General features: G+C 56.1%; 1 protein-coding gene across 1 annotated transcript in view; it reads left to right on the top strand.

Annotated features, from left to right (window-relative positions):
* Window positions 1-15157: 15157 nt before the first annotated feature.
* LHX5 (LIM homeobox 5) overlaps window positions 15158-16209 on the top strand; it is a 7894-nt gene continuing 6842 nt past the window's right edge. The window contains exon 1 of the mRNA XM_017831324.1: window positions 15158-15342. Coding sequence (XP_017686813.1) covers window positions 15170-15342 — 173 coding nt within the window. The 5' untranslated portion in view covers window positions 15158-15169. The remainder of the gene's footprint in view (window positions 15343-16209) is intronic.

The following is a 16209-nucleotide window of genomic DNA, read 5'->3' as shown; positions in this document are numbered from 1 at the left end:
GACCATGTCAGGAGAGAAAGGGTAAGTCTAATGATCCAGGAAAGGGTTTGAACCCTGTGCTGTGAGAGCAGACACTGCAGCAGGTTAATTCCCATTGTTTACCTATCACAAAGACCTGTCAGGTCTCCCATTTACTGGGAGAAAAGGGGTTGGGATGAACATGGGTGTGATCACCTGGGATGGAAGATGTGGGGATTGCCCAGATTTCACCTGCTGTTACAGCTTTGTCTTCCTGACCCACATGGTACAGACAATGCCTGAGACTGTCACATCCAACAAGCAAGCCCTCTTGCTGGGAAAGGCCCAGCAGAAGTTCTACTCTCATTTTAATCTGTGGTCCAAGGCTGGTGGGCACCAGCACAGTGGGACAGAGAAGGCACATCCCTACCCCTGGTAGCCGGTGATGGGGTGGGTGTCACGATGTGCCACTGGAGCTTAAGTTGCAGGAGAAAGGTCTTGCCTGTGCCACCAACCCGGAGTAAGGATTTAGTTCCCATCCTGAGCCTGATGGGGTGGTCCAGGAGCTTCAGGGGGCAGGGGGGCAGGGATGCTGCATCCCCTCCTCAGATTCCTTATGCCCCCATCCCGAACAGTGGTGCAGGAAGCTGGGATAAGCAAGGAGCACTGGGCTTGTGCCAGTTCGGGAGGACAGTCAGGGGGACAGGGCAGCTGTGGGCCTGGCAGGGGACACGGGAAGGGCAGGCTGGGGAAGCACTGCTGATGGAGAGGGGAGCACGGAGCTGGGTGTCAGGGGCCAAGGGGTGACTGCTGCGAGCCTCTGGGACCCTCCACAGGGAGCAGCCCACGGAAACACGCGGCTGGGGAGCACTGGTGGGCAGGACATTGTGTGCTGGGGGGCTGCGAGCACTGCTCCCCCCGGCACGGAGCCCACGTGAGCTGTGCACACGCGTTACCCACCGACCACGGCTGTGCAGCCACAACCTGCCCCTCGTCCCCCGACCCGGGGAGGGGGGACCTGCCCGCCGCCCCTTGGGGTGCGAGCCTGGATGCTGCGCGAGGGGAGCGATGATTCCCCCGCCCTCCAACCCCCCTGTTTGCCTTTCGTTTTGCTCACTGTTGCGTGACCGCCGAGCCCCCCTCCCCTGGCAATCCTTGGGGGATATCAAGGGCAAGGAAGAGAAGGGTTACCTGGAGGAAAGGGTTGCTAAGCAACCCCCCCCTCCGACCCCCCCCCAAGCACCGCAAACCCAAAACTCGTTCCAGGCCTGCAACCAGATTAGCATATTAATGAGGCTGTAATTTCCCCGGAATTGTCTGCACGTCTATGCCCGCTCACAGCACACTGGCCCAGGAGTTTGCTATGCAAATAAACTGGTTTTACAGGCTGTGGCTTAATTAACTCATCAAGTTCATCTTCCTAACAAAAAAGGCAGACTAACTGCGGATTAATGGACCTGTGTTTGCTCTTCTTTCTCTCCCCCTCTCACCCACTCCCTCCCGGAGGCGCTGCCTCCCTCCAGACCCTTCCGTGCCCGGCCACTCCAGCCTCAGTGCTGGGGAGATCCTCCAGCCTCGCAAAGAGATAAATCCTGGGAAAAGAGATGGGGGGGAAGGAATCTTAATACCGTTTCCAGCAGAGTCGGGGAGGTTTCCTCATCGACTTCAAGGGGAATAAGATGGATCAGGCCTCAAGGATGGTAATTACACCTTCAGTCGAAGCTGGCAGGTGACCACTTATGAGAAGGAGGTGGCACATCGTGACACTGTCTCTTTAAAATGGTTGTCTCTCTGCGGATCAGGGGTCGGGGATTTTGGGGAGGGGGATTAAGGCACCGTTTGTAGGGGAGCTCTGGGAATCCTGCTCCTTCCCTTACGGTGCAGGGTCAGAGCAGGTGAGAGGGATGTTCACCCTCCTGGGTTAATTAGAAAGGTCCTTCTTGCCTGCATCCCATGCTCAGCAACGTGATGCCTTTTGAAAACGACCCCCCCAAAAAAAAAGTAAGTATAAGGATTTTCAGAGTCACTGAGGGAAAGTTCACCTAGCCAAAAGTCTGTATTCAGGCTGGACCGGAGCTGACTTTGAACACTGACGTCATTATGAGTTTATCTCCCTTTCACTTCCTTACTTTTCTGTTCCCTTCTTCCTTCCCTGGGAAGAGGGAAGCAGTTTCCTGTGGCACCTGGATGGGGTACAGGTGTCCCCCCATGCTCCACACGTGGGCTGGAAGCATGAGGAGCTGGCTGGGAGCTCTCAGCCCCCAGGCTGTGTGTGAAGTGACTCCACTTGGAGATGAAGTGTCTGAGTGTATCTTTTTCTTTTTAATTCCAGCTGTATTGTTAGTTAATTGTAGTTTGACCTCCAGGGAGGTTTTCCATGGCTCAGAAGGTGGCCTGGGATACCGAATTCAGAGCCTAGGGTGGGAATGGTTTCTTTGGCATTCATAGCATGAATTGTGCCAGCCTGATGCACAGAGCCCTGAGGACTGGAGAGCCCAGAGAGACAAAAAGGCAGGGGGAAACTGAGGAACAGTTAAGTATCTGAAGGGAGGATGCCAAGAGGATGGAGCCAGGCTCTTCTTGGCAGTGCCAAGACATAGGAGAAGAGGCAACAGGCAGAAAATGATGCCCAGGAAGTTCCACTTGAACATGAGGAAGAACTTCTTTCCTGTGTGAATGACTCTGCACTGGAACAGGTTGCCCACAGAGGGTGTGGAGTCTCCCTCACTGGGGATTTTCCAGAACCATCTGGACACAATCTTGTGCCTGCTTTGGCAGAGAGGCTGGACCAGATGACCTACTGTGGTCCCTTCCGACCTGACCCATCCTGTGATTCTGTTGTGACCCCAAAGCCACCCAGCCTGAGCCCTTGGCTTCCAACTATACTGGGCACAGCAGATCTGCTGCCCATCACCACCACAGCCCCTCGCTCTCACAGCTCTGGGATCTGCCCCTGCAATCACCCCTGACTTTGCCATTGGAGTGGGGAAGGGGCTGGTTCCCCGGCCAGCTGAGCTACCAAAGACCTCCCAGCTGCTCCACATGCTCAGCTCTGCAACATCTCCTCAGGAAACCTCGGCAGAGGTCCACACCTCCCTTCAAAGAAAGTTTAGGAGCATTCAAATCACACTGAGCTGAAGACCACCCCTCTTCCAGCCACAGCTGTCTTGGAATGGACTGAAGTTAAAGCTTGTTTGCTAAAGTTGGTTTAGACTGGGCAAAGTCCTTGAAAAATCCAACTGTACTCAGAAGCTTCTCTGCATTCACAGGGAAATGGACTGGCTGACCCAAAAGGTCTTTTCCATCTCTTATTTCTGTGGTTGTGTGATTCATCCCTCTTCTTTGAAAGTGTTTCCTATATGAAACGTCTAGTAGAAGGGGAAAAGAGTGATACTAAATAATCTTTTCTCATTTCCTCTCCTCATTGTCAGAGAATATGAGAGGTGAGGGATGTGTCTGCTGTGACATTAACCGAGCAATGGAACAGAAAAGGCAAACCAGGATTCAGCTTAGCAGCCAAGAATGAAGCTATTCATGCAAGGTGGGGTAGGGGGAAACGTTCTGGGGACGTCCTTTCCAGGAACACGGTTGTTCCTTAGTTTCTCAGATCATGAGAAAACACTGAGCTGGAGAACAACAAACATCTCACAGCAAGAGAGGAGTGGCCACATCCCAACCCAGGAGAGGACCTCCCTCAGAGTGCTGCTCCCAGGAGGCAAATGTAGCAGTTTCCTGGGATGCTCTTGGGAATCAGCAAAGCCAGCTGTGGGTTCAACATTCTTGACATTCTTCAGGAATTTCTCTCCCATGAGCTTGCCCAGTTTCCTCTCAATTCATTCAGCTCCTGTGAGGAGTTCCAGAGATAACCCATTGCAAGAAGCACAGTTTGTCATAAATCTTGCTTCTACAACCTTCACCTGAAGGCATGAAGTGGGGTTCGGTTTCATGTTGGTCCCCCACTAGATGTTTCAGGTAGGAAATGGTGTCCAAGGCATCACATAATCTCAGAAAGGAGAGAAAAAAGTCCTGAGGTCAGGTAAGACATTCCCCTGGGAATGTAGAGGGGCATCTTTCCATCCCCTGAAGAGAGGGACTGGGAGTTACCCCAAACAAGGGTTCAGGAAAGGTCTCTTGGCTTGTAGCCACCAGGACACTCCTCAGCTTCCCATCCCCACTCTCTCTCCCAGTCCCTGGGGTGCTCCCCCAGTCCTGTACAACCCCAGGGAAGTTGTCCCATCCCACTAAGATGTGTCCACCACTGTATCCCTCTCCTCTCTGGATTTCTGACACCCCAGTGATGAGGTTTTTCTCCTCTCAGTGGCTCTCAGGTGACTTTGGCTCATAGCATTGCATCACCTCAAGCCTTCTCATGAGCCACAAACTGAAGACCACCAAATTATTCTTTTTTATCATGTTGGTTTGAATGATAATCACCCATCTTCAGCTGTTGTCCAGGAGATGTTTATTTGAAGAATTGTTGTGCCCATAATATAGGGCTTTCAGCTCTTTTTGTTTCACTGATTGAGTGGATTTTCATTCTCTATTTTCTTTCGTTTTCTGGGAGCAAGAGAAGCACTAAAAACCCAAAGTCCTACAGCATCACCTCTTTCTGCAAAATGCATTTATACAGATTTTTTTTTTTAAATAAAGACTAAAACTTACAGCCAGGAAATCACCCCAAATTTGAACATTTGCCAGATACTGTTTCCACCCATAAGAATTATCAACTCTTTTCCAGACAACATTCCAGGACACTGGCTTTTTTTTTTTTTCTTTTCTCCAATGTAGCTGCTACTTCCACAACAGGGGGAAAACAATTTTTTTTTCTGACACAGGAGAAGTGGGAGAAGAGGGAACCTGAGAGGTGGAAAGCTGGATCTACGCAAGCGGAGCTTTGAATTTAAAATTTTTCCCTTTCGGGATTAAGGCGGAGAGTGATAAAACAAGGGAACAAATTTACAGAGGGAGACATCGACTCTTTCATCACGAGCAGTCAGTCCCTCAGCTGGCAGGGGAGGCTCCTGCTTGCCCACAAGTCGAGGAGCAGGATGCAGAAATTACAGGGCGAGTCTCTGCGGCTCACACTCCGTGGGAGGTCAGACTACATGCTCGTCGGGGTCCCTTCTGGCCCTAAAATCTATGAATCTATTGATGCTCTGAGGCTTAAAAAGCAGCAGCTGCTCCTATGCAGCACCTAGTTCTCATAAGCATTTGGAATAATGGATCCATATTGTGCCAATGCATACTAATGTTAATATACATTTGCAGCACACAATGTGATGGCTTTGGAGACACCCAGGTGTCAGATGGAATCAGTGTCAGTGACACACCGTACCAGGACTTCGAGGCAGGTCCCTGTTGGCTTCTCCAGAGGGAAGCTTTCGCTCCTTTGAAATTATTGTGTTTATCCCTTGTGTTTATGGAGGGGAAAAAAAAATTATAACGAACGAATTGTGTCGGGCTTTCCACAGGACTGGTGTCCACAGTTTGTAGCCAGCCAAAGCCTGTTTTTCACAGGGTTAGAGATGTGGATGTGAGGGAAAACAAAGAGGGATGCTGCATGAGGAATGCCCAAGGAGTTCAGAGGTGCAGCCTCCTGCTCTCCCTGCTGATTCCCTCTCATGCACCAGCGCAAAGAAATTAGGAGCCAGGGCCAGGGGCTGCTCCCAGCTCTGTCCCCGCTGAAGTCCGGAGAAGTAGCACAAAGCATTTGCGAGCCAAAGACCTGAGCCTGCCTCTGCTGGATTTAATCCCCCCGGCTTTCAAGTGCAGAATCAGGTTCAGACTCTGCAAAGGGAAAATGGCCTCTTTAATTGCTGCCTTGGGTTGGGATTGTGGGGCACAGAACTCGCTCACACCTCCAGCCCTGCTCCCTCCGCACCCACAAGCCGTGTAGGGGGGTGTGCAAGGACTGCATGAGCAGGGTGGGGGTGTCAGGGGAAGGTTTGCACCCCAGATTTGTCCTGTATAATTCGTGAAGGTGTGGAAATGTGTGCAATGCCTTCACATTTATATAGACACAGAGAGATAGCTTATTTTTTTCACAAAACAAACAAGCCTGCACCAACCTCACCGAAATTCCCTGCCCAAATTCCCTTGTCACGCTTACATGAGCCCACATGGGAAGCTGCCCAGAACATCATTTCTTTACAGGAACACAGTACAGTAGCAGACCACGCAGCAAGTCCTCAGCTGTTTGAATGCTCATTATTCCCATAGGTAACTGCCCAGTCAGTCCCAGGAATGGGAACAAGGGGACTTTGTCACCACCCAGGCACTGCAAGGGTTAAGGCCACCCCTGTGTCAGGACTCACCTAAAGCAAGGCCTGGATGGATGGAGGTCTCCTTGGAAGCGCCTCAGTCCTGCAGAGCATCGTCAGGGCTCCATCCCACACACCAGCTGAGCCTGAGGGGCCCTTCCAGGCTGGCCCTTGGCCACCCCCACCTCCCCCTGCAAGGAGTTGCTTCCAATGGAAAAGCTAAACCTAAATTCCCCCACAATGGTTATTAAGGAAAAAAAAAAAAAAGAATCACGAGGAAAAAAAAAAAAAATGAAAGAAACCAACAGCTTCCCAAGTCCCCAAAAACTCTGCTCCCCTTTGGCCCCCCACAGTACCCTGCTGCCAATCCTCTCTTCTGGCCTCTGGACACCCCGGAAAGCCCAAGATACCCGGGTGCCAATGGGAACCGCCTTTGTTGGAGCAGGTGGGGCTGCTTTTGTGGCCCTGATCATGGTTAGGAGAGGCAGGTGTGCATTTCTAGTGAGGTCAACAGAAGGAAATGGGGATGGAGGAGAGAGAAAGCAAGGTGGCCGTGTGCCCAGGTGACAGTGACAGTCCAAGCATTGTCACAAGAACTGCACATTAGGCAGCTGATGAGGTTAGAGAGGTCCCATTCGGTCTTCCCATTCCCTGAGGCAATGGAGGTTTTATCACATCCCTGCTCAGCACGAGGTGCTTCTGCCCCGGCTTCTCACCCGGGTTGTGAAACGGGTGTTGGAGCGGTCTAGGCAAAACTCTCAGCCCCACTCCCGGCCCCGAGGCAGCCCCAGGAAGGGCTCTCTCCTCTGGCCTGCACAGAGAGAAAAATCTCATCCCCTTGAATAAAAAGATGGGGTTGAGGGACGGTGTCGGCTCCCACAGAGCCTGGGTACGTCAGAGAAGGCAGGGCCACCGAGATGGGTGTTGCAGGGGGAATGTGCGTGTGCGAGGGCTGGTTTTGAGTGTGTGCATGAAACGTGTCACAGGGATGTGCTTCCCAGCCGTGGGGGTGCGGGGGATGAGGATTTGGGGTGTGCAGGGGGAGCGTGTGTGTGCAGCAGGGTCCGTGGACGCGCCTGAAGGAACACAGGGAATGTGCAGGTTGGGTGGTGAACGCAGGGAAGGGAGATACGTGTGTGCAGCAGAGGATGAGGCAGACAAAGAGCTGTGCAGGCAGGCAGGGGGACACCCCCAAGCCCTTCACCGGGGTGTCAGGGCTGGGGGAGCCGGGTCAGCCCTGGTGGGGACTCCCCAGCCGGTTCCTCTCCCGGGAGGGGCAATTTGGGGGGGGGGTGACTGTGTGCAGGGTTTGTGCAAGTGTCCGAGTGCCTCCTCTCCGTGACACTCGGGGCTCACCACTTGATTTTCTCGGCCCCCCCAGCGTGGGGCTGAGCTGTGGGGGTCCCCCCGCACTGCTCTGTCACCGCTCGGGGTGGGCAGGCGCCGGCATTCCGGGGTTCGGTTTTAATCGCAGCGGCTGTAAAACCGAAAAAAAACCACGCTGAGATCCCGCTGGCTCTTCCCGCAGCGGCAGGGCCGGAGCTGGAGGTGTCCTGGGCAGCGCAGCCCGGGATGAAGTATTGGGGGGGCACTGGGAGAGTGGAGGGGTCCGATGAGCATCTGATAATTATGTCGTGGTATTCGCAAAATTTCCAGTCTTTCCGGCCAACGTAGCTTTCTGTGGGAGGAGGGAAACGGGAAAGCAGAGAAAAACAGAGAGGCACAGAGAGATCGGTGTGGAATGTGTGTGTGATGAGAGGGGGAAACGAAAAATAGAGCAGCGAAGGGTGTGGGGAGAGAAAGAAGGAAAGAGAGAAAGAATCGAGAGAGGAAAAAGAGGAAGAATTGAAAGAGAAAAAAGAAAAGGAGAAAAATAAAAAAGGAAATGAGAAAAAACGGGAAAAGAACAAGAGGAGAGAAAGCGAAAAAAAAAATAAAAGCAAAATGAGAAAAACGGGGGAGAAAGAGGACAAAAATACGAAAAAAAAAAAAAAAAAAAAAAAAAAAAAAAAAAGCTGGGGGGGGAAGAAAGAAAGGAGACAAACAGGGGAAAAAACGGGAAAACAGAGAAATACAGAAAACCAGGCAAACATAAAGGAAAAAAACAAGAAGGAATAAAAAGGAGAAAACGGGGGAAAAAATTAATAAGAAAAGCAGAGAGGGGAAGATCGAGGGAGAGAGAACGAAGGCAACAGAGAGGCAGGGGAGGGTGGAAGGGGCAGCCGTGCCCGGTGGCCACAGGCGAGGCGGGGGCTCGGGACGGGGCTGGGGGCGGCCGGGCCCGGCGGGGCCGGGAGGTTCAGCACCCTGGAGAGCTCCACCGGCAGGGCGGGCGGGTCGCGGGGACACCGCGGGGGACGCGGCCGTGCCAGGGCCAGGCAGGGCTCGGGAGGCCCGGCGAGACCCGGCGCTGCTCGGGGCCGGGGTCCCAGAAGGGCCCCTCCATCGCGGGGCTCGGCCCTGCCGAAGGCATCGCTGTCAGATCCGTCCTGGCGCGGGACTCCGCGCCCACTCGGGTCGTGGAAGGGAGGGAGCAGCGTCCCTGCTCCGCTTTCCTCCCTTCGCTCTTCCCGGCAAACCGCTGCCCCCTTCCCGCGGAGCTGCCCCCGCCCCCCGCCTTGTAGCCCCCCTTGGCCCCGCGGCACGCGAGGCTCTGGGGCGCCCTCAGACCCCCCGTGTGTCCCCCCCGTGTCGCCCCACGGTGCCCGTGAGCAGGGAGGTGGGAGCGCTGTAATCCCTCATCCCGCCCGCAGGTGCGGGCCGTGAGCTCCCCCCTCCCCGTTTCCCAAGCGAATCCAAAGGAGGGGGGAAGACCCGGGGGGGCGCAGCCTGAGGGGGGTCACCCCACGCCCCGCCAGCTTTGGAGGTCCCGTGTGCGGGGGGTACCCGGGGATACCAGCGCCCTGCTCAGCCCCGACCCCCGACGGGAGCACAGGGGCGAGCCCCCCTCCCCTCCCTGCCTTGCAAACAGCACCGCAGCCCCCGGCTTCAGCCCTGCCCCGCCGTGTGCCCCCCGACCCCCCCGCTCCGGGGGCTTCTGCCCCGCCAGGGCGGGCTCCCCACGCACCGGCTCGCTCCGTCCCGCCGCTGCTATGCGGAGCTCCGCGGTTGCCGCCGGCTTTTCTCATGCAGATTCCCTCTTTCACACCTCCCAAACAAAAGCAAACGGGGGCATCGCCTCGCCGTGTCAACACACACGCTCATTAGCGGGGAGGCGGCGGGGGGAGCGGGTGGGAACGGCTCGAGCAGCCCCTCCGGGGGGGCGGTCGCATCGACGGGAGGTTGTAGCGGGCCGGGGATCACCCGAGGAAATTTGGAGCGAGTTCTTTGCCGCGTGCCCCTCAAGTCACTAAGTTTCCGAAGGTCTGGGTTTGCCTGTCTCCGCTTCGTTTTATCGCAGCACACGCTGCTCACAGCCAGGCTTTGCCCACCCGCGACTCGGCATCGCGGGGAGCGGCAGCCGCGGGACCTCGAGCCGCGGGCGGGTTAGCCCCGGGGAGCCGTCGGGGAGGTGGGAATGCGGCCCCAGGATCGTGCTGGAGCTAGGAGGGGCTGGGGGGGGCAATTAAAGCTTCGCCAATTACCGCGACCCGCGGGGGGAGGGGGAGGGGGGAAAGGGGGGCTGATTAAAAATGGCAATGGGGGGGCGGGAGGCGACTGGGGAAAGGTGAGGACAGCAGCGATAAGCGGCACCTCGGTCGCTCTGGCTGCCCCCCAAACCCGAGAGCGACAGCTCCAGCCGGGCAGGGGTCCCGGGGGGTGTCGGGGCGCTCCGGGGGCCGCACTCCCCACCGAGCTCGCACCGACGGGTCTCCGAGCTCCGTGGCCGCCGGCGGTACCCGCTCCGCTGCCCCCGCCCGAGGTTTTTGGTGTGTCTTCACTTTTGTTTGGGATTTTTCTCCTTTTTTTTTTTTTTTTTTGTGTGTGTGTGTGTGTGTGCGTGTGTGATTTGGTTTGTTTCCCTTTTTTTTCCCCTTAAACCGCCTCAGAGGAGCCCGGTCCCGCGGCCGCTCCGCCTCTCCCGCGGTTTCTCCCTGCTGCCGGCATCGCCGTCCGTTTTGTGCCTTTTCTCCCACCGAAACCCCGTACCGGAGCTCGGAGGGAAGGAAACAAAAAATCCGTTAAAAATAAGAAAGCGGGGGGAAAACCCAAATTAAAAATCCCCCGGTTGTTCGTTTGCATTTGGGCCGCGGTGGGGTCGCGGGGGCTGGTTTGTTTGTTTTCTTTTTCACACCCCCCGGCGATTCCATAAACACCCGTGGGGAGCAAAGAGCTGGAGCATCCCCTCTGCCCGGCACCTTCTTCGGAGCCCTGGCGAGGGATGGGGAGGAGGGGGAAAAGGAGCTGTGGGTCGGGGGGGGCCCGGCTGGCACCGTGGGGGCTGCGTGGGGCTTTGTGCGCGGGGCGGGGGGTGCCGCATTGTTTGCCGGTGCTGTGAACACGCACACTCGCGCACACACTCGCACTCACCTCGTGTCCCCCCGCCCCAATAATACGGAAATTTCCATGTCCCAGCTGCCTTCCCCTTTTAACCTTGGTATTAATTTAGGACGGATCTTTTTAAACAGCCCTGTAATGCATTCAGACGCTGCTGGAGGTTTATCTTTTTCTTTTTTTTTTCTTTTTTCTTTTTTTTTTTTTTTTGTACCGTGGGTTATATTTACACCCAAAACAAAATAATTACACTTTTGTTGGCGAGAGAAAGCTGGTGATTAGACTGTGGCTCTTTGCAGCAAACCCTTTCTCAGTGGTACACCAGGACAATTTTTCACGGCTGGGTGAAATCAGACGCGGGAGGTAATGAATCCTGTGAGCTATTTAAATTTACAATTTGTAACGCAGTCACTCAGAAACGCCTATGGCCCGGCGAGGAGATGCTTGCTGGGTTTGTTTAATGTTAAAACCTGCCCCGTCCCCCCTCGTACCGGGGGAAAGGAGGGGAGCGCGGGGGGAGCAGCCTCGCCCGCCGGAGGAGCGCGGAGCGGCGCGGAGCCGCCGCCTCCCACCGCGCCCGGGCTCGGCATCCTCGGGCCGGGCAGAGCCGCGGAGCCCGGCCCCGCTCCGCGCTCCTCCGCGCTCCTTTTCACCGCGTAGGTCGCCGCCTACAACCCCCCAAAATAGTTGGAAATATCTACAAAGTCGGCGGCGGAGCATCCGAACAGATAGATAATTAATTACAAAACACAGGGGGAATATGCAAACCGCGTATTACAAATTCTACAGGGCTTAACTGATTGGAAACAGATTATTATCTTGTTTGTCATTTGTCTGTTTCACTTATCCCTCTGCCGTCTGTTGTGTTGTAAGTTGATACACTTTATTCTTGAAAGGGGATTTTTTTTTCCTTTAATAATATAGTAAATTCCATCAACATCTTGTATAAGCGACGCTGCTTCTCCACGCATTACCCTGTTAAAACACAAAAGGTTTATTAGTTACATATAGGCGGTATTATGGGGCCTGAATTACCATCTGTTACCATGGGGGAATGTGGCTGGGAGGGGGGTGTTGCTTGGGGCTTGTGAGGTGTTTTTTTTTCCCTCCTCCCCTTCCCCTTGGATTTATTTATTCCTTGACTTTCAAACGAAAAAGGGAGCCGAGCGCGGCCGCGGGAAGCGGGACCCCCCGGCATCGTCCTCCCGCATGGGGGTCCCCAGCTGGGGGTCCCGGCTCGGTGGCGGGGCGGGCTGGGGAAGCACCGGGCGGCCGGGAAGGGGACCACGGGTGTGTTCGGGGCCGTGGGAGCGGGACACGGGGGCGCGCAAGGCCGCGGGAGGGGAGCGCGAGTGCGCGGGCACAAGCGAAGGTGCGGGTGTCGCCTCCCGCACCCTTCGCGGATCACCCGTGCCAATTAAGATTATCCATACGATTATCCATCCATAGGAGCGCCTCACGGCGCGGGACGTGGCGCACACACCCTCCCACTCCCGCACTCCGTGGGTCAGCCCCGAGCTGCCCCCCCCCGCGCCCGCCTTCCTGCGTGGGACGGGCAGCCCGCGGTGCCTGCGAGCGGGGCTCTGCCGCGGGGTCACGGCCACGCGTGTGCGTGCGGAGACGGTCCCGTGTGCGGGCACATCCCCCCGCACAGACACGCGTGCCGCCGCGGCTCTCCACAGACTCCACGGACTCCACACGCTCATCCCGGCGTGGTTGAGCCGCGCGGGTTTTCTCCGCGGAGCGGGGCCGGAGCGGGGCCTGCCCGGTGCTCCCGGCGCTCCCCGTGCCCTGTCCCCGCTCTCGCGCTGCCCTCGGGTCTCCTCCCGAAATCCGTGCAGGCTGCGGCAAGAGGGGCCCCCGCATATCCCCACACAGTCCCGCGGCTTCCAAATGCCCCAGAAGAGCCCAGGGACTCCCGCAAACTTGGGCAGAGCCCGACGGGAGCGCGGCCGCGATCGGTCGCGAATCCGGTCCCTTCTCCTCCTCTTTCCCGTGCCTTCGCCTTTCTTGCCCGTTTCTCCCCTTTTTAGCTTTCCGCAGTTTTAATTTTCTTTCTTCTCTCTTCCCTGGATTTTTTCCTTCTGTCTTTGTTTTATTTCTTTTCCCTCCTCTTCCTTGCTCGCTCGGTCTGGAGCTTTTCCCCCGCGCTTCCTTTTTGGTTTAAATTCTTTTCCATTCTCCCCGTTCTTTTTATTTCTTTCCTCAGTTTAATTTTCCTCTTTCCTTCTTTTTTCTTCATTTTTCCTCGTCTTATTTCTTCCCTTATTTATTTGTATTTAATTTTTCTTTCGTTCATTTATTCCTTTTTTCCTTCTTTTCATTTCTTTTATTTCCCCTTCCTCTTCTGTTGTTTTTCCGTCCGTTTCATCTTATTTCCTTCCTTTTCTTTCTAGTTTCCATTGATTTGTTTTTCTTCAATCTCCCTTTCTCTTTTACTTCCTTTCCCCTTCTCTATATGTTTTTCCGCACCCCTTTTCTCTTTTTCCTTCTGTGATTTTTTTGTGGTTTTTCTCTCTTTATTTCCCTTTTCCTTCTCTTTTTTTCCCCCCGAATCTCTTCTCTCTCTGTATTTTCTTAATTCGATTCTCGCTCTTTTCACAAACGCCCACGGGCACGTACAAAACGTCCTCCACTTCCCGACGATACCCTTGGGCCGTGGCGGGTTCGTTAAGATTTTTGGGGTGGATTTTTTTTGCCGGTACCGGGAGGGTTTCCCGGCTCCGGGATGCTCCGCGGCCGCGAAATGCTCCGGGCCGGAGCGAGGAAGAAGAAAAAAAATATATGTATATTTTTATATACAAAATTTTAGATTTTAGCTGGAGAAAAAGGCGGAGAAGGGGAATGGAGGTCCGGCCTTTACCTGCCCCACCGCCTTCCTCCCCTTCCCCGCACGGCCGGACCCCAGGGCCACCCCATCCCCTCCCTAAATCCCCGGGAAATGGAGGGAGAGGCGGCGGGGCCGCCCCCACACCGACCCCGCTGGGAACCCCTGGATGGGGCAGCAGCCCCCCGGCCCCGGGCTGGATCCCCCCCCTCATAACCTCCCCCGGCCGGGTCCGGTCCTGCCCCCCGTCCCTCCCGCGGGTCACAGCTCGGCCGCACCTGGAATTAAAGAGAAAACACAGTGTGGGAGGGGGTAGCGCCCGCCGCCCCCCGGGCCACCCCCCGAGCCACCCCCCCGGGCCGCCCCCTGCGCCCTCTCCCCCCTCGGAGCGGGGAAGGGGCGGGGGGTGCGCCGGGCCCGTGGGACAAAGGCGGGGGGGCGGTCGGGGGGCCCGCATACCTCCGGGGGAACTTTTCATCCCGCTACGCTGCGGGAAGGAGCCCCCGGCCCCCTCCCCGTCCCCACCAACCCCTCCCCCCCCCAAATCCACCCCCTCTCTTTTTTTTCCCCCACTTGTTGCTCTTCCAGACAAAAAACATCTTTCCCCCTCGTACGAAACAAATATAAACCCCCAAAACCAGGTGATGCCGTCCCCCGGAGCAACTCGGGACCCCCCGATTCCTCCCCGAGCGTTCCTTTAAAAGAAATAAAACAACAAAGGAAAATAAAAAAAAAAAAAATCAAAGGAAAAACTGTGGGACGGCGGTTTTTTGGCGGTGCCCCCCCGGCCCCCCAGCCAGGTGCGTACTCACTTCGCGGCCCAGGTACAAGCCACCCTCAACAATAGAGGCGCGTTGTTTTTTTCCCTCTGTGCCAAGCACAAGGCTGGAGCCAATTTAGATATGCTATAAATTAAGAGGTTGCCATGGCTACCGCCCCGCCATTGGCAGCATCCCGGCTGACGCGGCCCGCGACGTCACCAAATCTGAATAAGGATGCGCGAATTACTAAGGCGGGGGACAAAGCTGGCGATGGGGACAGCATGAGAGTGGCGGCGCGGCGGCGGCGGAGCACAGCGAGGCACCGGGGCTGCCGGCTGCAGGGGGGGGTTCATGCACCCCTCCCGCCGCGCCCGCTGCCGCAGAGCCCGCCAGCAGCGCGGCCGCCGCTCCGGCGGCTCCCGGGCCGCTCCGCAGGCACCGGAGGGGGATTTGGGGGGGCTTTTAGTATTATTGTTATTATTATTTCTCGGGGGTGGTTTGGATTATTTTGGGGGGGGGCGTCGTTTTTTCCCTCCCGTCGTCGAGGTTCCGGAGAGAAGAGGGGGAAGAACTTGACAGCCGCCCCGCTCCCCTCCCCTGAATTTTTTGTTATTCCCTCTTCTATATTTTTTTAATTTTTATTTTATTTTATTCGATTTTAATTTGCTTTCTTTTTTATTTTGTTTTTATTTCTCTTTTATTTTGTTCCTTTTTATTTTATTTCTTTTCGTTTGATTTCGTTTTATTAAATTTTTTTATTTTATTATTTTTTTCCTACAATCTTTTTTATATTTTATTTTATTTTATATTATTTTCCCCTGTTAGCGGGGGAGGGTTTTGCCTTTTTTTTTTATTTTTTTTTGCCGCCGCCGTGTGCCGGCGCGGGTCTGGCTTCTCCTTTTGCGCGTCTCCATCCCCCGGCGGAGGTTATGATGGTGCATTGTGCGGGCTGCGAGAGGCCGATTTTGGACCGGTTCCTACTGAACGTCTTGGACAGAGCATGGCACATCAAATGCGTCCAGTGCTGCGAGTGCAAGTGCAACCTGACCGAGAAATGCTTCTCCAGGGAAGGGAAACTCTACTGCAAAAATGACTTTTTCAGGTGAGTCGTCACCCCCCACTCCAACCCCGCCAACGGGCAGCGGAAGGCGCGGAGATTCACAACGAGCCCGGGCTCTGCTGCCTCCCTAGGGTCTCCCCGGAGCTTTGGGGGAGCTCAGCTCCCCTCCCGTCCCTCCCTGCCGGGGCTCCACACCGAGCCTGCCCCGCCGCTCCACGGGGCAGCAGTGCCCGGCCGGGGGAAGCCCCGGGGGGGACCCGGCGGCTGCGCTGCGGCCGCTGCTGCAGCCTGAGGAAGGGGCAGCGAGGCTGTGCCCCCCTCCCCAGTCTCCCCATGACCTTCCTCGCAGAGCCCCGGGCCCCGCTCCGCCGGTGCCGCCGCCCGCCCCGTCGCGTCAGGCCCCGGTGGGCACCGCGGCTGCGGCCCCGCGTGTGTCCCCCCCCTCCGGGACCCGGCCTGGCGCTCCTCGCCCCCCCTCCCGCGACCACAGGCCCCGGTGAAACCGGTGGCCAAAACCTCCCCCACCGTCCCCCCGAGGGGACCCGCATCTTAAACGCCCCTAATGACCGCGATAAGGTGCCGCTGAGGAAATGAGGGGCCGGGATGGGAAAGGGGGGGGCAAATGACTTATGACTCCTAATGCTCTCACTACATCAACGTCACGGGGAGCAGCGAAGGAGGCAGAAGTTGTGCCGCGGCCGGAGGGGAAAAAGGGGGGACCCTGCTTGGAGCTCCGGGGCCTGGCAGCCCAGGGGGACCTCGGGAACCCCGCAGCGACAGCCCCCGCTCCCGGTGCTGGAGGCAGATTTTTTGCCTCTGGGGGTTTTTTTTTGTTTGGTTGGTTTGAGGTTTGGGGATTTTTTTGTTGTTGTTCTTTTCTTTTTTGTTTGTTTGGTTTGGGGGTTTTTT

The sequence above is a fragment of the Lepidothrix coronata genome, unplaced genomic scaffold (genome assembly GCF_001604755.1).
Source record: "Lepidothrix coronata isolate B3197 unplaced genomic scaffold, Lepidothrix_coronata-1.0 Scaffold189, whole genome shotgun sequence".
Lineage (NCBI taxonomy): Eukaryota > Metazoa > Chordata > Aves > Passeriformes > Pipridae > Lepidothrix > Lepidothrix coronata.
This window is presented reverse-complemented; position numbering and strand designations above follow the sequence as displayed.